The sequence below is a fragment of the Haemorhous mexicanus genome, chromosome 1 (genome assembly GCF_027477595.1).
Source record: "Haemorhous mexicanus isolate bHaeMex1 chromosome 1, bHaeMex1.pri, whole genome shotgun sequence".
Lineage (NCBI taxonomy): Eukaryota > Metazoa > Chordata > Aves > Passeriformes > Fringillidae > Haemorhous > Haemorhous mexicanus.
Genome location: NC_082341.1, coordinates 102422147 through 102446848, shown reverse-complemented (window position 1 = coordinate 102446848; position 24702 = coordinate 102422147). Strand labels below are relative to the sequence as shown.

At 36.7% G+C, this 24702-nt stretch overlaps 1 protein-coding gene across 1 annotated transcript in view; it reads left to right on the top strand.

Annotated features, from left to right (window-relative positions):
* Positions 1-24702, top strand: part of DOK6 (docking protein 6) — a 239923-nt gene that overhangs the window by 108742 nt on the left and 106479 nt on the right. Inside the window, exon 3 of the mRNA XM_059853228.1 lies at positions 7577-7691. Coding sequence (XP_059709211.1) covers positions 7577-7691 — 115 coding nt within the window. The remainder of the gene's footprint in view (positions 1-7576; positions 7692-24702) is intronic.

Here is a 24702-nt window from a genome sequence, read left to right as displayed (position 1 = left end):
ATTGTTCCTAAAATCCTTCCTTTTTGAAAGAAATAAATATAGCTCCAAAGAAAGTAATCAGAAAAGAAGAAAACTACATAGATACTGTTAAGAAGCAATGCATCTCAGTTAATATAAGCCTTTGTTTCTCTTAGGTGTCTTTTGGAATTTAATAGCTTTTCACATCTAGGAATATAACTAAGTTACTGAAATGATAATGAAACACCCAAACATTTTAAAGGATAGGTGTTTTAAGATGCATTGACAGTAACAATTTCATAATATAAAATATTTTGCTAGTATAATGAAATTGTGATCTTGTAATTATTTTGTTATTTACCTGGGTAAAAAATGCCCTTTCAAAAAGAAGACTTAAGGTTGATAGGCAAGGGCTGAAGTATTTTAAGAGAGACCAGAAGTTTGTTACTAGAAATCTATTATCTGATCTTTTCTGGCTAGACAGATGTAACTGACTTGTGTGTGCTGTTCATTGATTTTATTTTCCATAGAAGAATCCAAAATAATTTCCTTGATCATCAGCCTATACCTGTGTATCCTGCTATGGCTACATGGCACTGAAGGCTTTCTTATATTAGTAGTTTTCCTACACTTGAATTATTTACCAGATATCTGCAGCATGGCTTTACTGAAATTAAATTCCAATTGGTGTAGCTAGGGACAAGTGGAGTTAGGCTTCTGAAATCTATCAGAATGCTTTTCAGACAGTTTCCTAGTCTCTTGGCACAGACATGCACTAAAACTGAAACAAACCATTCATTTAGTATTTCTTGTAACTCAGTCCCCGGGCATCTGACAATGCTTGTGCATTCTGGTAGGGAATAGGGAATTGAAAGAATTTGGTATTAGTGTCAAATTTAGGATCTTCATGCAGAAAGGTGACTTTAATTTTCTGTGAACCTCTCAGGTTAAATATTACTATAATAAGACTTCAAGGAAATGAAGATACATTTTTTTTCAAAGGGAGGGCATAAGCTAAATAATTCCTCTGATCCTCTCGTCTTTTTGACCGTATAGCATGAGATTTGTTAACTGTTGGTTCCTTCAGAGGAGTCCTTCGCACTTTCTTCTCTTGTTTTTAAGGTTGATGTTCTGCTCCATGCTGGGTTGTTGGGTTTTTTTTTTTGATGATTGATCCACCCAGATGTGGCTAGACAGTATTTACAAGGTGTTGATAGTTATGGACTTTACTATTCCTATGTCACTTTTACTAAAGGAAGCAAGTGGAAGCTCTGAATGTGATTTTCTTCCAGATGAGATTTTACACCAACTCAAAACAAGTTAAAGTTTTGGGCTTACCTCCAGACCAAGATAAAGACAAATAATAAGGATGAGAGGAAGTGCATTGCATTACTTGAATCAATATTTAAATGATTCATGAGTGACCAAGATATATGAGCAGTTGTGTCAGAAACCTTATTATAGGATCTTTCGCCTTCTTGTTCAGTGCTTGATGTGTCTGTAAAAAAGTATTACATTTTGGTGAGCAAGCCAAACATCCAAAAATATTTGTTTCCAGATCAAGTGTGTTTGTTTTCATCTGTGCTTTCAAGGAATCTTTGAGATGAAGCAAATTCCTGGCTGTGAGAGGAACCGAGTTGTAGTAGTCAACACTGATGTGCAGCCTTGAGACCCTGATGCAAGTCTAGCCTAGTATAATTTTGCAGGAGTGAGATTATGCCTTTAAAAATCCTAGAAGTTATGCTGCCTAGCAGCCCTTCAAGGCTATGTCCTTTTATCAAATATTAATGAGAAGTAGAGGACTTGGATGCCTCTGATACAGCTATGTCAATCCCCATCCCCCCTCCACCAAGAAAGAAAAAAATCCTGTGTAATAGATGAAAAAAAAAATCTTAAAGAAAGAAAGAAACCTTGGCAAATTTTGGTAACATGTAAGTTTAGTAAGTCTTCCACATCTTTTCATCAATCAGTGTTACATTGTCTTTCTAGAGAAAAAGCAAAAGGGATTTTAAAGACTGATACAAAAAAAAAATCAAGAACTAGGAAAAAAAAAACAAACCAAAAACTAGGAAATGTGTGTGTGGGCTGCTGAGTGATGGACATATGAAGCAGGAATTATTGATGAGGAGTAGGAGAACTGAGAAATGGTCCAGGTGCTAAGAGTCCCTAGCACATACCACAGTGAGCAACATATGGAGAACAGCACTATATGTCTAGGAGAGAAATGAAAGTCTAAGCTAACATGCTAATGGTAGTGGAAATTTGTATACTACAAAATCATAGCTTAATAAGAAAGAATTTATTTCACCTACTGGAAGAAATCAAAGGATAAAAAAATCAGAAAAAATCTATTTGCAAGTTTGCTCACTAAGGAGGCAATATTAGGGATTTTATTCATTGTTGAAATTAATTTTGTTCTAGACAGTCACAATTGGGAGAAATAGGAAAACTGATTCACAAAGTTTTTGTTGGTTTGAGTGTTAACAAAGTTTCCAGTGAAGTATAACCCCACAATGGGAAAATGCTCTTTTATTTTCTTTTTTTTTTTTTTTTTGGAACATCTAGGTAAGATTGTTACATGTGTAATAGCACAGAAAATTTTCCCTTTTTTACATTTCTCTTACTGATGTAAGGTAATCAGTGGTGTAGGTAGGTTCAGAATGATGTTTTGTTGTTGTGAGGAACAAAAATATTTTCAATGTATTAGACTGAATTTTGTAAACAAGTCCATTATGATACCACAGGGAGCAAATTTTGGTATAAAGCTCCTTGCTTAAAAAAGTAGATTTGCCTAATGTACTACTCATAAAAAATTGGGACTTTTTTGTACTTTTAAAAAAATTTATTAGTCTTTTAAAACATTCTTAAGATCTGCTAAGTGATGTTTTAAATTATTTCAAAGTAGCATGATTTTTATAAGTTTTCTATTTGCCTTTTCAGTAGCTTTGATACTTTTCCCCTTTTAAAAACGCTTATTTATTTTTGTGGTTTTGGTTTTTTTAATAATAGATAAAATTTAAGCAATGGTTTTAAAAATCCCTGAGATAAAACAATCTGGTTTCCAAGGCAAATTTCATCTTTTCCTTCACACAAGATGATATACTCTCAGGTGTTTTTTAATTGCACATGTTCAGCAAGTAGAGATATGACTCATGCTTAATTGTCATCAAATCCAGAATTCAGAATTTCATTAACTTAATTCTCTATCATTGGGAGGATAGACTTTCACAGTTTTGCCTCTATCTTTCTACTCTGAGCGTGGAGGGAAGCATACAGTACCATTTGAAAGATGAACATTGAAGAAAATATTCATCTCTATGAGATATTGAAAATTATATAAGCAATAGAAATACTGAGGGGCTTATTTGATAATTTGGCCTTTCTAGTTGTTAGTGTAAATTTGTGTTCATGAAGTGTTCTAATTTCTTTTTCTGTTAGCTTGCCCTGTAAAATGATACTTCCTAAAATCTTTATAAGTTTCCTATATCCTTAAAATGTTGTAGCTAAAATTATTTCCTTCAGTTCCTGTAAAGCAAAGCATTGCAATGAGAAAGATATGATTTTTGAAGAAAAAAAGCTTACCTGGCAGAAATGCTTTGGCCACACATGTTAAACCACTTAAGTATTTGACGAGGATTTAAGTGTCTCACAATATCTCATAGTAGTTTCAAATAGGTCCACTTTTATGGAAAGTTGTAGACAAGAGGGATATAATTTCTATTGGAGACTACAAATGGCTCAAAAAGTTTCTCTTAAAGAAAGAAGATAAAAGTCAGGGAGTTTGGAAGAGGCAATTCATGTAGCTTTGTCACATCGGAGTTACAAGAGGTTCTGTGCTGTCTAGGGAGGTCCTATGATTTCAGAGACAAAGGAAAATCAAAATGTGTTTAAAACAAATACCCTTTTTTCCTGCATGAGACTATTTTTCTTCACTTGCCTTGCATGTTGTTCAACTTAATCTCTCATATGGGTGCCAAAAAGCAGCACATAAGAATTTGGCACTGTTTTCATTGTCTCTTTCAGACATTAAATTCCCATCAGCAAATAAAAGGAATTCTTTTGTATGTATATTTTTTTTGCTGACAGTATTCTTAAGTGTGTGATGGATGTTGCATATGTGACTATATTAAACAAGGCAGGATTAATGTACTGACCAATAAGATGATTCAAAAAACCATCTTTACAGGTAGTTGTGTGTACTCCAGTATGTCTGTATTTATGTTTCAAACATAAATTACTATCAAAATTTTCTAGTTCTAGTGCCAGGAATGTAAGATTTTTGGCTCTATTATCATTATTATCTTATAAGCATTGCAGGATCTTTCAGTAATCTGCAACACTGAAGTATTAAAAAAAAAAAAAATAGACCTCTTCTATATAACAGAGACTAGAAGAAAGCTTAATATGCCTTGTTGTCACTATTCAAAACAATTCTATTTCCTTTTCTGCTATGCCAGAGAGAGAAATTTTTCCTTTTAAGTACAGCAAGATGTAAGGCACTTTTATCTGTGTGTTGCGCAGTGTCACACATGCACACACATGTGAAAATGTCACTTTCTGTATTAATTGCTTGTGTAAGAATCACTGGAGCTTTTTCCTCCTATCAGTGTTTTCCCTTTCCTATTGCACCACCAGCAATTTTCTAAATTTTCTTTAACAATAACCTGAACTTTTTTGTGTCCCAAAACATCTTAAATATTTTGGTCCTATATCTTCTTATTTAGCAAGACTAGTAGATCTGTACCCTGTCTTTAGCAATACTAGTAGATCTGGACCCCTGACTTTGGGGGCTTCTGTGTCTTCAAAATTCAGTAATGACTTATGGATTTGGTATTGTTCCCTCAGGTTTTGAATTCTAGAGTCTGCTCTCTCCTCTGCCTACTAATGCTTTCTTTCCTCTCTTTTGGGGGATTTCCTTGAGATGACAAGAGCCCTCTCACACATTAGTTCATTTACCATTCATGGATCAAGGAAAATCAACAGACATTTCAGTAACTTCTTTAATGGGACAGGGATATTTGTGATATTCAGACCTTCTCTTTCCCCCAAGCCAAAAAATAGTGCAATACGTAGATTCTTACAAAGCTCTGAAAATGTATGACAAAAGTTAAAATTATGAGGGATTAGGAGCCAAATGGTGAGGCAAATGCACCTGTGTCCAAAAAAAGGTCAAAAGGTAAACTTGGAGAATACAGAGAGTTCTGGCAGTCAATCAAAGGTCAGCCTGGAGAATTTCTGGCAGTCTTACTTCAGCCTATAGGAAGAACTGTGGAGTACATATAATGTTTGTGAAAGGCAGCATGGATTTACCAAGGGTAAGTCATGCCTGACCAGTATGATCACCATCTATGATGTGGTATGAGAAGAGCTTTAGCAAGGCTTTTCACATTTTCTCCTGTGACATTCTCAAACTGAAGTTGGGACGTTATTATTTATGCAGGTGGATGTCTAGATGATGTAAAGATGGTCAGCTACTCAGACACAGAAAGTTGTGGTTAATGGGTTGGTTATTTTGTGGTTATGTTGGTTAACAATGTGCTCAATGTGATTACCTGCTTGGAGGGCCGCAGCAAGTGTGGAACTGCTGCAGTCTGTACTGGGACCTCTCTTGATACTGTTATCAGGGACCTGCAGGAAATAAGGGAGCTGCACCAATGTGCAGAGAGCAGACTGGGAAGGATCAGTTGATTGGGTTTTGGTAGTCAAGCTGCCTTTTCAGCAGCCTGAACCGGCTGGACAAATGGGCTGACATGGACCTTGTTAAATTGAATAAGGGAAAGAAGCAGGTGCCAGTCAAGGGGATAGAGGAGCCCCTGTGACAGCACAGGTTTGGCATTGGCAAGCTGGGAGCCAGCCTGCAGGTAGGGCCCTGGATCTTGGTGCTTCAGCCAGCAAAGCTCCGTGGGCTGTATGGACAGAACCATGGCCAGTCAGTGCAGAGAATGAGTATTCTCCTCAGTTCAGCACACACTAGACCATGTTTAGAGTACCACATCCATTTTTGGCCCACCTGTTACAGCAAAGATATTGACAAACTGGAGTGAGTTTTGCTGAAGGCTGTCAAGACAGACTCTAAAGCAGTCTCCAACTGGTCCCAAGTTCATCAGCACCCAACACATTCCTCTTCATGCCTTGTCTCATTTTCTTTTGTTGGTGTGATGCCTTTCACTGCTCTTTTGCTATCATTATTTTATTGAAATGTCTTTGCCTCAACGTGTTCCATATTTTAATGCACCATATAAAATCTCTTCTGCTTTAAAATTATTTTCAGCATGTGAAAAGGAATGCTGGAACTGTACACCAGGAGCATAACAATTACAAAGCAAAACAAACAAAAAAACTCCGCCTACATTCAGTCCATTTTTTCTGTAGTCATAGATGTCCAAACTTATATGGTTGACATTTTTCTGGAAATTAATTCTGCCAGAGGCAAATGTCCTGCCTGAGAAAAAATAACTCTAACCAGATAAAGTTTGTCCAGAGTTCCAAGAAACTGAGAAAATATTCATACTTCAGAATATGAAGTGTTAATCAGTTTAATATAGGCTGGGCCACCAGATTGGAATAACATATTTTTCTTCCATTTTTGTTAATTGCTGTTATATACATGCATCAAAAGAAAATGGAAATAGATTGAAATTTTTATGTTGTAAATTTGCTGCAAGAGTATTTTATTGTTCATAAACTTTTCAAATACTTAGAAAATGAAAGGAAAGTTTGAGTTCTTTTGAGGATGACAGATACATTTTAAAGACACATGAGGATCTAGCCTTACAAAATAGTGATGCTATTTGACATATTAGTTAAGTTACCTTCCTTAACTAATGAAACACTGTTCTTCCAAAATTAGGTTTTCTATTTGATGCAGATTCTGAAACTGATCCAAGTTGTATGAGTATAGAAATTGAAAAATAGATTATACAAAATCCCAAGGCTGAGTTGATGTCATTGTAAATTATTTCCATGTAGGACTTTTTAAAGAAACATAATTTTGTGGAAATCTATTAGAGAAATAGAGTTATTAGAGTTAAGTTTTGCAATTTAAGACTCTACCTATTTATGTGGGTTTTTTTAACCAATTACCAAGCTTATAAATATAAATAACCCTAGGGGATTAGGAAGGGTACTCCCCAGTTTAGTTCTCCCACTGAGACTCAGAACCACACTGCTGCTCACTCTCTCCTCCCTTCCCCTTCCCTTCCCACTCCTTTGGAATGGAGTTGAGAATTGGAGGCACAAAAGCTGAAAATCATGGGTTGAGATAAGAATGATTTCCTAGAAACAGCAGTGAGACAGAAAAATGAGCAGTACCAGCAGCACAAAGAAACAATTTACATGGAAAAGCCTGCAACAATAACCGACTCTTCCCCACCATGCTTTCTCCCCAGTGGAAGAAGAGAGAGTTCCTTACTCCTGCCCCTGGCAATGAGTGAGGTGGAGTGGAATAACATCTGGGCCTTGCCACACACCTCTCCTGCTTACTGTGAAAAATTAACCCTGTCCTGGCTGAAACTAGGACAGGGGAAAAACAGTTTATAGTAAAAATTGAGCAGTTAAGGTTAATATTTTTATTTGTACTATTTTTACACTGGTCTAAAATACTTTTCTTCATTTTAAGGTAACTGAGCTGCACAATATCAAAAATATAACCAGATTGCCTCGAGAGACAAAGAAGCATGCAGTGGCAATTATCTTTCATGATGAGACATCAAAGACATTTGCGTGTGAGTCAGGTAAGTAATTGGTGCTTCATCTCTAGCTTGAAGAAATCAAGTTGCACATCAAAGTCTGGCTCAGATGAATTAACTCGCAGTGCCAGGAAGAAATTCTTAGCTTAAAGAAATTTGTGGTAAACAAAAAACTTTGGAGTTTGGGGTTCAAGTTTTTTGGGGTTTGGTAGGGTTTTTTTAATATATGATGTGAGGTGTTGGGGGTGCTACAGAGCTCCTTTTTCCATTATTTTTCTTTGCATGCAGATGGTTTAAAGACTGGAGGCTTCCAACTAAACTTGTAAATCCTAGTAAAAAATAACCTGTAAGAGGTTATTAAGTCAAGATGTGAAACATTCTTTTTTTAACAAGCTTTGCTATAGGCACTTACTAAACTAATAATTATCATGCCATTGCAAATAAGTAGCAAATACCAGCTAAAACCTCAGGATATTTTAAAGCAGGGTGTCAAGCAGTCTGTGGTTTGAATGACTCCATAGCATAATGACTAGGCTAGCATAGAAGAAGACTTGGGCATTAGAGAACACAATGGCAGGCAGTTACTTGTGATACACTGAGCACTGTACAATTAAAGTGCACCATTTTCTTATTTGAAAGTACAATTGTACACATCTGTGTCCAAGGGTATATTTTAACAGAAAAAAAAGTTTTTTAAAATAGTGGGAAAATCTTTAATGATAAAACTTGTGCTTTTTTAGTGATGTATTTGAAACTTTACATTTTAAAAGTTTATATAGATAATACTATATATATATATATTTGTTGGTTTGGGGTTTTTTAAATATATATGTAGCATTTTGTATATATGGTGAAGGGCCTAGAAGAAAAGCCGTATGAGGAGTGACTGAAGTTACTTGGTCTGGAGAAGAGGAAACTGAGGGGAGACTTCACTGGAGTCTACAACTTCCTTTTGAGGGGAAGAGGAGAGGCAGACACTGATCTTTTTTCGGTGGTGATCACTGACAGGACCCCAGGGAATGGCCTGAAGTTGTGTCAAGGGAGTTTAAGGTTGGATATAGGAAAAGGTTTTTCGTCCTAAGGGTAGTTTAGTTCTGGAAAAGGCTCTGCAGGGAAGTGATGACAGCACCAGCCTGACAGAGTTCAAGAAGCATTTGGAAAATACTTTTGGGCACATGGTGTGACTCTTGGCAATGTCTGCACAGGGCCAGGGGTTAACTCTGTGATCCTTGTGGATCCCTTCCAGCTCTGGATAATCTATGATTCTATATCAATATTATCATATAAACATTGCATCATGTATAGTCTAAATAATAAACTAAATACAGTGAAATAAAATCTGAGAAATGTGGAGGAGGTTAAAATTGTGCAAGGTCATGAATTATGTAGCTTTTAGATCAGATATTGCAAACAGTGATATGTATATTCCATCATGAAAGATAGATTGACTTTTTTTGTTAATTAATATAAGTTTGGAGACACATATAGAAAATCTATGTCTGTCTACAATTGGTTTAAGTGATCATTAGATAAGTAGTCCACATTAAAGATTTTGAATTCTAATCTGTAGAATTGTTAGTGACTCTATATTATGATTAATAATTGAATAAAAACATTTTAATTCTATTCCAACAGCACTGAAGTCAGTCCTGTGGAAATTTTTCCATTTGCCTATGCATGCATTCCCCTTCTTTCCTAATGAGACCTTGTTCCTTCCCTAGAATTACTGTGGTTCAGGTATATTTGAAAAGAGTGACAGCAAGTCATAACTTCGGAACATTCTTTCACCGAAGAAGGGACAAACCTAGGAAAGTTCAGCATGTCTGGCCCACTCATCCCTTACTTCTTAACCTTGAGCCCAGTTGTAAATACAAGGCCCATGTAGTACCGTAAGGTGCTAGCAGGGTGTCAGCATGAGATGCTCTCCCTTTATGCCCTATATAAAAGTCTGTTTTGAGTGGACAGACCCCTGGGTGAAGTGGCAAACAAGTGGAGAGCCTGAGGACAGAAAGCAAAGTTCAGATCAAGATAGGTGTCTGCTCTAGACCTTCTCATCAACAAGAGAAGGCAGATGAAGCAATCACGGGGCAGGTGGAAAAAGCCTTATAGTCCCAGGCATTGGTATTCCTGGGTGACTTTAACCTCAGCAGTAACTACTGCAAGGCAAATAAGGCTGAACACAAGCAATCCAGATTTCTGAAACAGATTGAAGACAATTTCTTGATACAGATGATCAATAGTGTGATGAGGGGAGATGTTTGTTCAGGGACGTGCTTGGCAGGATCCTGTGGATCCTTGAAGGACAAAGGAGCCCAGGAGAGCTATCCAGTCTGCAAGGACAGCATCCTCTGAGCACAAGAGCTGTCCTCCCCATTCAGAAGACAGGCTGTACAGAAGATGACTGTGAATGGGTGAGGAGGTCCTGACTTGCTCAAACGCACACAAAAAAAGCTACAATGAATCAGAGACTGACTACTTGGGAGGGATACAGAGGTATTGTCTATTTACATAGGAATGGAGTTCAGCAATCTCCAGCCCAGGGAAGTGCAAGATAGAAAAGGTTTCTTAAAGTACATCAGGAGTAAAATAAAGGCTAAGTAAGCGTGGCCCTATTGCTTGATGGAACAGTCGACATAGTGACAAGGGTCATGAGAAAGGCTAAGGTACCTTTTATACTGTGGTTTTTACTTGCAAGGCTTGTCCTCAGGCCTTCCAGGTCCCTGAGCTCCTCAACTTGATGAAGTATCCCTGGCAGAGGAAGACATAGTTAGGCATCACTTAAATCCCCTGGATTTCATACAAAAGTAAGTGGAGCTTGATTATCAAGAATGACAAGAAGGAGGATCCAGATAACTGTACTCCAGTCAGCTCACCTCAGTCCCTGAGAACACTGCTGGAGCAAATAATGGAAACACATGGAGGACAGCAAGGTGAATGGGAGAAGAAAAAAATACTTCCCATATTCAAATCTTGTTTGCTGTGATGAGGTGTCTGGCAAAAGAAAGGCAGTGGTTCTTATATACCTTAATTGTAATGGTCTTTGACACCCTCTGTAGCTTCCTCCATAGCCTCCAACACTGGTGGGGCATGGGATAGATAAAGACACTGTAAAATGGACAGAAAATAGGCTGGACCTAAAAAACCAAGGTTGTGAAGCCAAGCTTGCAGCCAGGGGGTAGTGGATCCCTCAGAGTCAGTGCTGGGACCAATGCCATTCAATGTCTTCATTGATAATGTCTTCATTGATGGGGTGGAGGGTACTGTCAGCTGATTTGCAGGTGAAAGCAGGTGGGGGTGACCCAAATTGGGAAGGCAGGGCTGCTGTCAGAGGGACAGGCTGGAGAAATGGGCTTACATAAACCTTGTGAAGTTCAGCAAGAATAAAAGCTCTTTGCCCTGGTTTGTGGAAATCCCAGCCACAAGGCAGGCTTGGTGCCAGCTCTTGGGAAGCAGCTCTGCAGAAAAGGCTCTGAGGTCGTGGTGCACAGCACTCCCTGGGCAGCATTAGTAAGGGTCTTCACAGCAGGTTCTGGAAACTGATCCTTGCCTTTTACTCAGCACTTGTAAGACCACATCTGGACTACCCTGTCCAGTTTTGTGTGCTCAGCACAATATTGACATACAGGAGTGAACCCAGGGGAGGGCACCAAGAGTCAGGAGCACGTGACAAATGAAGAGAGACTGAGGACTTATTCAGCCTGGAGAAAAAAATATTTCAGAGGATATTATTGCTTATGTGATCCGAGAATGCAGAGAAGATTGAGCCATAAAACCATCAAATACCTTGCTGTTTCTGAATGACTACAAATCTTGGCTGTGATCATAGTGGAGTTTCAATCAGTTTGCCTTTCTCCATGACTTCAGTCTGTCTAAGCAGTACAGATTGCATCACATCTATCAGATGAGAAAGATACACAGTTTTGTTTCACTAAAACCTGTCTCTCTTTAGCTCCAAATCTTTTGTTTCCTGAACTAGGAAGATAGGGTCCAAAACAAATTTAGTTCCCAAGTTATTTCCACAGTGAATTCTGTCTTCTCACAGGGAACTGTTACCATTTTTACTGCTGTTGAAATGTGCCAAGTACTTGGCTTTCCTGTATGAAACTTAACAAAATTTAAGGAATGTTTGAGGAACTTGCTTCTTATTTAAAATGGGTTCCTTTTCTTCTCTTGTTTAGTGGCATTTATATATATGGAAAAATGCATAGACTTTTACAGCCTCGCAGTGTATAGAGATGTACACACAATGGTGTTTACTTTGGCAAATCTCTTGCCACTTCTTTGGTTAGCACAATAACTTTACTAATCCCACTTCATTCTGGTGGCTTCAGTGTCAAAAAAACACTCAAGTGGTTTTGACTCAAGGCAAAAATCTTCTAGAATCACAACTGCTTGACCTTGAATTTTTTTGAACTCCAGAGTTTCATAATGTGGAAATTTTTTTACCATGAAGCATCTGAATATACAGAAGCAGATACCTTGTTTCTTATCATCTTGACTTCCAGAGGCAGATGGAAGGAGAGTAACATTAAACCCTTTGCAAAAGGTCTGCTGAGCATAAAGTCAACAATTTTTTGGAGACAAGGAGAAAGGAATACTCAAAGTTGCGTTGATTTTAGGGATTGAACAATGTGAGGTAGGGGTTTTGTCAGTGTTCTACCATAAAATGATTTTAAATAAAGGTATCATTTTGGTTTTGATAGTATGAGCTGATGCCTTCTCCTCTGCGCTGTCTAAAGTGCCAGAAAGCAGCACATTTTTCTGGCACATAGCTTTCTTAATTGTGGAATAAAGCACAATAAAATACTATTCTGTTTTAAAATAGGTCTCTAAAGATGCAGAACACTTTGGCTCTCCACAGAGAGCCTGAGAGCTGTGATACCAGCCCACTGGGTGTGCTGGCTCAGAGCCTGTGTTTTTTTCCTAAGCTCCTGCAGCTTTTAGTCCCTCATCTTGCTTATTGTCTTCAAGACAGCTACTGGCAAATCTGAGCTCTGGGTGGGCTGTAACCCCTATATTTCCATTAGAATTTCAGCAAATTAGTAATCTGAGATGCATCTATTTGTCGGTAATCTTCATTTGCTAATGAAAACATTCTACAGAAAAACAAATCAGAATCCTCCATATGCTTTTGTTATCACCTACCCATCACTACCACCAGTGCTCCCAAAATCTACAACAGGCTGCAGAAGTGTGCTCCATTCTGAAGCCCTATTGAAATATTTTGAAGAGCAAATCAATCTCATTTACTACAGTTCCCTGAATAAAAGCATGGGATAACAAGTCTTTAAAGAAGAATTATCCCTCTTCAGGAAGAAAGGGAAGCTTCTTGCTGTCACTATATCTGTTTCTGGCATCTTCTCTAAGGGGCAGAAACTTGTGACTTTGGTGATTAACAAGCAGCATTTCAAAATTCTCTGTTACCATGAGAATTGTTTCAGTGGAAGTAAACTAATGAGAAGTCTGGGCTGATTAACTAACATGAAAAGTAGTCTATAACTCAGTGAACCTACAACAGACTTTAAAGTGTGGGAATTCTTCTTCAAACCATGGGAAATTGCTGCTGCCCTAACAAGAAACATGCTATGATCTCAATTTGAGCCTTCCTGAATATTGTGTAAAAGTTATTGCCATTGAGGGAATTTTTGTGTGGTTGTTTTTTGTTTATTTGTTTTTTTGTTTTTATTAAGAATTATGAAATTCTGGGGGGTTTTGTCTTCATACCGAAGTGTATAATCAAGCAAGTGGAGAAGGTATTTTAGCTCTGGATTCCAGCTGCTGGGTTTGACATGCTGACTTTCCTCGATACCTTTGCTAAAAAAGTTGTTGGGTTGTGTCTTGTTCAGTTGGGGACCTTTTGTTATTGATGTTGAGTTTTTTTCCTTCAGGTAGGTGTGCTGTCACTTGTTGTGTAGTTACAGCCATGCCTGGATGCATGTATCTGTTAAGATGCTCTTCTTCCTGCAAGCCTGGTATCTGTAATATGACTGTAAGACAAGTGTCTGAACTGAGACAGGTGTTCTGAAATGCCCTTTAAACTCTCACAAAGCTTGTAGATGAGATGCAGTGAGCAATGGTGGCTGTGCAGGACCAGCAATAAAATGAAATTGGAGGGCATGAGTACTGATTTAATCTAGAATTTTATGGTGCTGTTTTGGAAGATGCTAGCATGATGATGATTGTGCCTGAATAATAGCTAGCTTTTAAGGAATGCTTCTTCTGATTTGCACTAGTCAAGAACAGACCATATGGGGGCTTGATTTTTCCTTTAGTGATGACAGCAAAGTACTAAGTGATACCAACCCCTGGGCATTTTATGCTTAGTGGCCCCTCCAGCACAGGTTTGTGTAAAATCTATTCTTATATCTAAATGACAGAATGTGATGAAAACTGATGAACTTTTAAACATAGTTCTTAAAAAATAAAAAATAAAAAAATTAAAATGAGGGGAGTTAAAAATATTATGGAGATAGAGATAAGACAGACAAATAGAGCTGAGAGGTGATTCTGGTGATTTGAGAATAGAATGAGTCGTGACATAAGAGGGCAAAATCACATTTGTGACACAAGGGGCAAAATTAAGAGAAATCTTAAAACTGCTACTGTTAAGCAAAGCAGACACCCCCTAGGATATTGACCTTTTTCTGTGTTCTCTTCAGTACAATGCCCCACTCTGTAGAGAAGTAGATTAATTGAAGGGGTTTCTTTCTTCCCAGGCATGCATGAACTGCAGCTCTAGAGTCATTACAACCAAGAAACATCCTCATTATTTTTAAGAGGTTATACTTTGGCTTTTCCTCAAAACTTTTGCTATTCAAGTCCTGGGGAAATTAGAGTTGGGTTATTGCAAAGTGTCTATCAGTTACTCTATTTGAAATTTCTACTTTAGGGGTTTATGCATTCATGTGGTTTTGGCTCAATTCACCATTTTTATTTATTTAATGTCTTGCTTCTGTGATGGTTACTTTGATAAAACTCTTTTTATACACCATCAACATAAACAGGCTTTTTCTTCTGTATTCTTGTGTTTCAGCTTCTTTTGAGTGCAAACTGTGATAATCAAGTTTTGTCATAACTCTCCAAAAAAAGTTTTACTTTGTTGAAATTGAAAGTTTGTTGGTGTCAAGTGGCAATGTGGGTTTTTTCTAGGTTTGTACGTATTTTGATTTTTAAATTTGTTTTTGCCATTTGTTGGTATTGCTTTCTTTTCTTTAAAAAATACAGTGGTGGCATCATTTGAAAAGGAACATGCTTGTTTCATATCATGTTTGAAAAAGCTTTTGGACTATTAGCAAACTACTACTGATCATGAGTTGGGCTTTTTCTCCTTGATAGTTTTCACAAGCAAACCACTATGTACTGAAAGAGCTTAACAGATATCAGTGGAGTATTAGATGCAATTCATATTGCTGTATCCTTTGAGAGTCAAGAAGCCTGGAGGTTTTGCATTAATATGACTGTGAAACTTTTGAGACTTTGAGATGAAGCATCAGTGCTCATACTTGCTGTTATGATTAGCAATACAAATGGCTATATAAGCTTTAAAAATAAAACTTAAAAATAAAATTAATATCTTTTTTAAAATAACCAAGTTTAATTTCCTGGTTTTGCTGCTATTTTTGTGACATTGGAGCTCCAGGATCATGGAGGCAGTGAAACTGAAGAACAACTTCCTAAATACTGTTTGGGCAGTAGGAAGAAGTTCACATTTTGGATGCAGAAAAATAAACCCAAGTGATTGAAATTATTCTGAAACATAGTATATTTCACTTTTAGTGTGTCAGGGATTGTTATATGAAATTTTATGACCCCAGCTTTTCTATTGTCTGGTTTTGTTTGTTTATACAGAGAGAGAAAGGAACCTGCACTCTCCAGAAAGCATATGGCCCATTGGAGATCTCACTTCCAGATGTAGCACATTGTCTGAGATGTAAAACAGAATGAAAAGACAGGAATTTCATGAAGTTGGATATGTTACTCTGGATTCTTAAATTCTCCCTTTTTTATCACAATTTTTAAAACACTATCCACTTTCAAGGCAAAATTCAGTCTGAGTCATGATAGTGTTAAAATTTACTTAGAATGCATACCCTTTTGTTCTGGGCAAATAGTTTCCTTTTCAGTATTGATGAGTTTTAATTTCTTTTTTTTTTTTTTTTTTCATTTTGCCAATAAATAGGCATCTCTGTTCTAACTTTAATATATATAAAGTTGAAGTATTTGGATTCTGCCTCTCATTGCTGTTGCTTGCCAGTTATCCTCATTTTTCTTGGTTATCTGTCTGAACTACAGTGTTACAATTTTCTGACACATACTGGTAATATGTATTACTGGCAAATGGAATGAATGCAGAAAATTATGCTCCATCATCCAGACATAGCTGTTGATGGATCTGGTTCTACACTGCTGCTTTCCATCCTTTTCAGTCACTTCTAGGTTATAAATTGACTGCAGACTTTGTTCTAAAATTATTTAAACGATATTTTGGGAAGACAAACTCATATTTTTATCTTTTTTTAGTAGAATGCTAAATTTGAAAAGAGTAGACACACAAAATGGTCACCATCTTTTCAGCACTTCTTCCATGTAGGGCCCTGAGCCAGGAATGCTGCAGCATTCTCAGTTTATAGGGCAAATGTGGGACAGGAAGGAAATAAGGTTAACTTCCAGCAGGAGCATGCACAGGTGCTGTGACAAACTAAGGAGGAAAGCTGTAACATTTCTAAATGCAGGAATTGGGAAAGGTAAACTTGATCTAAGACTGCAATATGGGAAATCCTAAAGTTTAGTCTTTGAAAGTCAAAACCTTTGGAGACTGAAATTTGTTTTGGTTCCCTAAATTTTGATTATGTAGTTGTGTAAATTGCAGAGGTGATAAGGGTTTAGTTGCCCTTGCTGTTCACATACTGTAAACTTGTCTGGAGACTCTTTAATAATGTCTAACATAGTGGGTCTGTACAGGTGCTCTCCATATTTGGAAAGTCAGGAGAATCAAGTCCCAGGTGACTGGGGAAGTAAAGAAACGTTGTATCCATCTTTCCAAAAGGTAGAAATGAGGACCCTGGTAGCTACTGATCACCCAAGCCATTCTATGATCCTAAGTAGAGAAGTATTCTTCATTTGTCCTGGACAAATATATTGAAGTGTAGACACCATAAGTGCTTTCCATATCACAGTTTTGCTTGAAGGCATTGAAATCTATATGAAATAGAATCTGTCCTCATAGGAACAAAAGACAAAGAAGATAGCTAAGATAATGAATTATCTATTTTAGAGCGCATGTTAAATTTCTTGAGATTAAAAAATTAGGGAAAAAATCTTCCTGCCTGCAGAAACTCAGCAAGCTCAGAAGACAAAGAGAAGAGATCAAGAAGATTTCAACTTCATCTGGTAGATGATGCAAGGTCAGCACCATCTTGAATAGTGAATTTAGAGTGACTAGGAGAAATGCATGAGTCACAAAGCCTCTGCCCTGGAAGTTCAACATACAGTTGCCCTTCCAAGTAAGCATGGAATGGAGGTGGGTTAGTGATGCTGAAGTCTGGGATTTCAGGCATGTGAAGTTGTGGAATAGTTTTTTGGACTTGAATAGAAAGTATCCTAGTTCCTCACTTGTTGGTTTGGATTTTTATACTGGAGAGGGAAGGTTGTAAGCTGTTAAAAATCAATGAACATTTTAGTATCTGCAAGCTCTATGCTTTATACTAGAACAAAGTATGTGTCAGTGAGATGACAGAAGCCTATAAAAATGCAGAACAACATGGTCTAACGTTTGGCTAAAAAAAAAATTGCGGCTTTCCTTAGCCTCTGGCTGTTTACCTTAAACTGAAATCTGAAATTGCTAGTATGTTGTGCATCTCTGTACAACGTGAATTCTTTCTGATCTCATTTCGAGATTCTTGGTGGTTTTGATAAAAGTACCATAAATAGCTTCTGGTCCTATGAAACAAAGATATGGAGACTTTGTATAATTCACGCCGTAAATTAAGTTAGAATAATTTTTAATCATGTTGTACTGTGAAAGTCCAAATGTACTTCCTCTCTTGTAAACACATTTTATTAGAAGGTAAAGTAATAGGACACGACCTACTTTAACATGCCTTCATGCTATCTGCACCTGGTTTGTAAAAATGTTGGCCTGCTCTACACTGCCAAAAGGCATTCACATGCAATAATTAAAGGATTACAGAAAACAGTCAGAGAATCTTTATGAGTTTTGTGCATAAAATTTCCTCATATTCTGAGTTGTAATTGGTAGTTTGCAGATGAAGGACTGGGATAACTTCATTAACTGGATGACAAATGAATGTGTCAAAGTCTGGAAAAAATCTCAGGCAGAGAACTTTTCTCTATATTAAATATCTACTATAGGTATATATGTGGATATAGAATCTAATTTTACTAAAATATCCATATATGGGGTTTTAATATGGAGTCATGCCATGAAACATGCCATGATAAGGATGGAGTTTCAAGCAAACTTTATGTCTTCACTTTTTAAACATCCATGTTACTAAGCACTCTGATGTTTGTAGAACAGACTACAATAAGAATTTATTTCTGTACACACAGCAAGGTAATGTCTTACTTCCCACCACACAAAAGGCAGTGGCATTTTCTAAAAGTCTTTTTGCCATCATCATTGTACTTAAGGTTGCTATTTCTACAAGCTGTTCAGGTTTTTAAGTAACTTACCCTGATTTTTTTAGGCTGATCATAGAAGTGAATTCTTAACAAACAGCACATTTGAACTTCCAGGGTTTGTGATTTCACCATTTCCCTGGATAGCATATTCCACTGCCTGATCACCATTTCAGTGAAGAAACTTTCCTTGTATCTAATCTAAACCTCCCCTGGTGCAACTTGAGGCCATTTCCTGGTGGATTGTGCCTTGCCTCTTTAGGGTGTTTTTGACATAATTTAAAGAAACAAAAATATATCAGGAGTTTTATATCAGGTTGAAAAGAGAATGGCATATTGCATATAGTCGAAGCTAGAACAAAAGCCTGTCTTTCCATCTTGGTTATTCTGTCCCATGCATTATACATGTGGTGTTCTTTAATTGAGTAATTTGTTATAAGGACCTCTGCTGTGGTAGGTACTTGGGAAGAAAGTTGAATGAGAGTTAGTATTTTAAGTAGTTTTATTTTTTTAAGCCAGAACAAATGGATTCAATTTCTTTCCTAGACTGATACTTTCTAGCACCCAGCACTACAAAATGTAATAGTGTATATTTGTATGCTTTCAAATCTATAACTTCCTGTGCTCTAAAGACTGCAATTTAAAAATAGATTTTTAAAATGTTCTTGTTAAAGGGAAATTCAAACAAGACGTTTTCCTTCAAAATTCAGGCATGACTACAAAGCTGTATCATCAGAGTAGTTATTCTTCCCCAGTCTTGAGGCTTCTGACCCCCATTAACATGATACAACTGCACCTGATGCTGAAATTGTGGATTCTTAAGCAGCCTGCCAGGCAGACAGGCAGATGGGTAGTTTTCTGACAGTGCGTTTAGGTCTTGATGCATCTGGATTTACTCAGAAAAGTCTCAACCAGCTCTAATAATAACACATTTTAGAGCAAATCATCACTTCTCTTGAGACTTGTCCCTTAAAACTGTGCAGAAATGTTAGCACCTTGTTAAGGTGTGTAATCTGCAAAGGGTGTAGTTTTCATTGCCTGATAATGAGAAGAGACAATAAAGGATTATTTTTTTGGTTATGTCTTCATGCCTAGATATAACCAGTCTTGGCTGCAAGCCAGCTCTAGTCTGAAAATAGTGCAGCTTTATATTAGGGAGGCATCAGGTCTTTGCAAATTCCCCGTGCTTCTCATCTGGTTTGCAGCACAGTCAATACAAAAACTCCATCGCCTGCTCTTACTGGGAAACACTATGACACACCTGCAAGGAGGCAGGGCATTTCAGTGGCAATATCCAGGCTGTATTGTTAGGTAGAAGAAGCCTGCACTACCTCTGGTTCCAATATTCATATCTAGAACACAGAGGTTATGTGGTTATGTTGTAGGGATTTGACTTTGGCTGGCTGTGCCCACTAAGCTGCTCTCTGCCTTCCACTACTCAGCAGGACAGGAGGACAAGACACACTAAAAAGTTAATGAGTCAAGGTAAGTACAGGGAGTTGTTTGTGAGGTACCAAAACAGGCAAAACAGATTTGGGCTAACTAGCAACAGAGTAAGATAGTGAAAAGCAAAACAAAGAGATCTGAAAACAGTTTTCCACCATTTCTTCTTTCACAGGCTCAACTTAACTCCCAGCTGCTCCCTGAGCAGCACAAGAGGATGGGGAATGAAGATTGCAGTCAATTCATAATATTTTGTCTCTGCAGAAGTCTGCTCTGGCACCTGGAGCACATCTTCCCACTCCTTCTTTCAAATTGGTTTCTGCAGGGCTGTTTCTGGTGTGTTTTCTTCCCTATCATACATTACCATTCCTTGAAGGTCTTTTCACACAGGCACTACCAACACTGGTGATGGGCTCAGCTTTGGCTGGAAGCAAGTCTGCCTTGGAGCTGGCTGGAATTGTCTCTGTTCAATAGTAGGGCAGATTGTGCTGTTTTCTTACAGAAACCACTTCTCCAACACGCCTCACTACCAAAATCTTGCCATATAAACCCAATACATATATTAAAAAAATATACGTGTATCAAGGAATTGTTATCAAGTTTAAGATAATGCTGTGTGACTGTGTATGACTTTGTCCCTTCTTTTTCTTTCTTTCTTTCTTTCTTTCTTTCTTTCTTTCTTTCTTTCTTTCTTTCTTTCTTTCTTTCTTTTTCTTTCTGCCTTCCTTCCTGCCTTCCTTTCCCTGCCTTCCTTTTCTTCTGCCTTCCTTTTCTCCTGCCTTCCACAATTCCTTCTTGGCTTTTTTTTTTTTTTTTATTTTTGACACTAGCAGTGCTAAGACTCTCCGGTTTTTAATTTATTTGTTTACTTTGGTCATCACTCACTCAATCTCCTAATCCTTTCAGTCTTCTCTTCTGGAAAGCACTGGTATGGGACCTTACTGACCTGGTACTAATGTGCCAGTGGAGACATACATAGGTGGTGAAATTCTAGACTGTTTCTTTTTTTCCACTTTTTTTTTTCCACATTAAAAATTTCTCTAAAGGTAATAGAAGATACAATTACTTAACTCATAGCTACTGTGTTTGGTCATAGTTCTACTTCCTTTCCCTTTGGGATTAGTGTAAAACCCCATTTGATGTCCACAAGTTTGCTCACACTGGAGTGGAATCCAGGTATCAGATGAGATAAAAAGGCTTCTGATCATCTACATAGAATATAGGTCAGATCTCCTGGGATTTGTGAATATGTATCAACTCATAAAATTAGATGATTTCTGCAGTTCCTGACCTCTCCTGAGAACAGCATACATTTAGTGACAGCACAAAAATCATGGCATTAATTTATAGATTGAGTTTGAAGTATTGACAAATGATGTATGTATGGGGAGAGTTCAATGAAGAACATGATAATTTACTGCTCCAAACCTAAAACACACATTCTATTTTTCATTCTCTGTCACTATCCAGCTTGCATTGCATTTGGCTACTTATGGTGTTAAGGTATATGGGACTGTTGACAGGTTAACTGTTTCAGGTCTTTTGAAACCCTTTTGTCACTGAATGAAAGCAACCTGAGAAGAGTAGTGTGTGTAAAAGAGCACAGAAATTTTTGTGTGCTACTTATGTGCACTTGTATTCAGCATTGGATATTCTATTTCACATAGAGTCTAAGCATGGAAACTTTGGGCAAATTTGTGTACATTCAAAAAAATCAAACCATACCATAGCCAAACAAACTAAAGGTAAGTGTTCAGAGTTCACTGTCCAGCCATCTTCATAACACTTTGAGAGTTTGCCCCCAGCCTCTGGTGGTATCAGCATTAGCACAGCCCCATGGGCTGTAGAGCAACCAGAATGGCCACTGCAGCCAGGGTGATCAGTAAAGCTTCTACACTGGCATTTCACTGCTGTCTAGTTGTTGAGAGCTAAAGCAATTTTAAGACTGAACCACGTGTTGGACTGCTGCAGGTATGTAGTGATAGGAAAAGACAAGGTTTTATGTGACTCTTGTAAGATTTTTCTTGAGCTGTCCCAGTTTTTATACCTGCAGAGCAAAGGTGCTTAATGCATTGTCACAGCCTATTCAGTTTTTTAATCTCTCTGCCAATATTTAAGGGGAAAACATATTAAGCTATGACTTACTTTTAAAAACATAAGTAAATAAATTTTAGGTAGAAATAACTCTGAATTTCAATAATTCAAGTTGTTCACTTTTCCTGTATTTTAAAAGGCTGCCATGGATATGGCAGATATGCAAGTGAATCACTAGTACACCAATTGCAGATATTCCAGTTACTAACTAGTGTATTCCCAGACAGCTGAGATTCCTCTGTTTACAGTAATTGATGATCCTGGGTGTCAGTTCCAAGCAAGGCAACAATAAATTTCTCAGACAGGACTTGTCCTTTTCCCTTGTAAATAAATTAAAAATTATTTCCTGTATTAATTTTACTGTATGAGTCAATTTGGGATGTTCAGCCTTAAATTCTTGGAATTCTTATTTTAAGTAAGGCCAAGAAGCAAATTGTGCTTCAGATGTCCAAAGAAGTTTAATTAAATAATCCAAATTTATCAGTCATAATCATTGCCTAATGTAGTTTTAAAGGGCTTTTAAAAATGCCCCAAAATATGTTGCTTTTCTTTAAATCAGTATGGCATTTAATGCAATTCAGTCTTCTCTAAACAAAGATTACAATCAAGGAGGAAAATATGAGTGTGTTTTCTGTAATTGCAGAATGTTCAAGAACATTCATACAATATTTTCACAATCCATACAGATAAATTATCCTGTTTGCTTTAAAAAAAGCTTTCTTTTTTCCAACAGCTTTCCTAAAGCAGGTCTACTTTTAAAGTTTTAAATTGTTTCAACTGCTTTAAACTGCTTCTAAATCTTCCTTGCAAAATCTGAGGTTAAAGCTGAAATTATTCAATGGAAAACAATCACAGAGAAGCTGTTGTTGCCTTTGAGCATTTTGTCTTTTAGTTATCTCAGTTTTTCATTTTGTTTTCAAACTTATAAAATAGTGTATTAATGTGAAAATAAGGCAAGTAAGGTGTTAATAATGACAAATATATTAATTTCCCCCTCCTGCTGAAACAACTACAACTGGTATGAAAAATTTATATAATGATAAAGAAAATGTATGTTCTGATTCGAGAACTTCTTTGCATTTTGCTTTAATTCAGTTTTTATCAATTTGTAAGTGTTCCAGAAGACAAAATAAACATTATATTGGGTTTGAGTTTTGCAGGTGTTTGGTGGATCAAACTTGCAGTGCTGTTTGATGGGTTTTGATGACCATCTATTGTGACAGTTTCTACTACAAATCAAGCAGGTTTAGGGTTGCTTTTTATTAGATAAGCGTTGGTTTTTTTCTGAATTCAAATTGACCAGTCTCTCATTTCATGCCATAGTAAAGTCAGAATCAACAATTCTGCTCACAAAAGTAATGCAAATAATTCCAAATGTGTCCAAGTATATTAATAACACATTCATATAGTGTTCTGGCATATGTTGGGGGGGGGGGGTTAAGATAAATATTCAATGAAATTTATATGACATGTACCAGTCTTCTAATGTCTTATGAAGATTAGAGCTTTACTTTGAAGTGAAATCTCCATATTAACTGGAATTATGAGGAATCTTGGTCTACTTCCTAAGGATAGAACATTAGATCTATTAACTTTCAGAACAGCTGTACATTTTGAAAATGTGGGAGATTTCTTATAGTTGAAAAAAAAAAAAGGATCTGTATGTGGACTTAATTTTGCAATGAATTTTTTTTAAATCCAGCAACATAAAATCACTAGTAGCTCTTGTGAGACTATAATTTTATTGGGCAGCATTAAGGAGAATTTAGCCTGCATTTTCATGATCATGTAAGACAAAGTTGAAAAACTGATCTAAAGTTCCTTGTTTGTTTTTAAACCCAAGCCTTTCCTTAAAAATGTGTAGAGTTTTAAAGTTAAAATACATAAATATTATTGTTATTTTCCTAATAATGAAATAATATTAACTAGTTGATTGTAAATAATCATTTGATTGTAAACTAGACATATTTTAAAATATTCCTATATTTAGGATGAAATCATAGCCCTATTGGCTTGCAGAAAAATTAAGCAAGCTTAGAATTACTGAAGTGGAAAAGGGAATTAACAGTATTTAATCATGTTCTAAATAAGAACAATGTCTCACTAAAATAAATGATCTGTGTTTCATAAATGGGAAGTACTTTATAAGGTATCCCCCAAAGGTAGCCCTTTGGAGTGCTGTTGGAAAACAATCAGCTCCATTTAAGAATGGTACTTGACCAGTGACAGAGTGAATTTGGCTTTCTCTTTACAAAGTTCTTCACTGGCCAAACCTCTCAGTAGTTTAGCATTTGCTTTCAGTTTCAAGGGGGGAAAAACTGAATTCTGTATCTGAAGTTTATATTCCATAAATAAAACATTAAGTCAATATTACATCTGTTACTGATAATTTTGACTGGACCTAGAAATTCCAATAATCAAATCAGACAATTCGCCGTGGGTTTATAAAATAAGTATGTCTAATAAATGTAAAATTAAAGATAATTTTATCTAGACAGGACTCTAGATAATTAGGTTAACCTGTCTAGGAAGACAGGTATGTGTTAGGTATGTTCCTATAAAAATGAATCCAGTAAGAATGGCAAAATATCTTACTCGGTAGCTTCTGCCTTATATTTTAAACATCAACAATATTGCCATGGTAAGTTTGTTTAAATGTTTAAGGAGGTTAGCCTAAAACTTGCTATGATTTGCAATCACCTTGCTGAAAAAATAAGGGAATTAAACAGACAGCCTGACATTTATCCCTGCTTTTTTCTCTAGTGATGGAAATTAATTGATGCAGGAAACTCAAAAAGCCAATGTAACTACAAAATGTTGCTTCTCAGTGACAGTATGAATCTTTTTCAAGTTTAGTACAACTAAAAGTCCATGACAT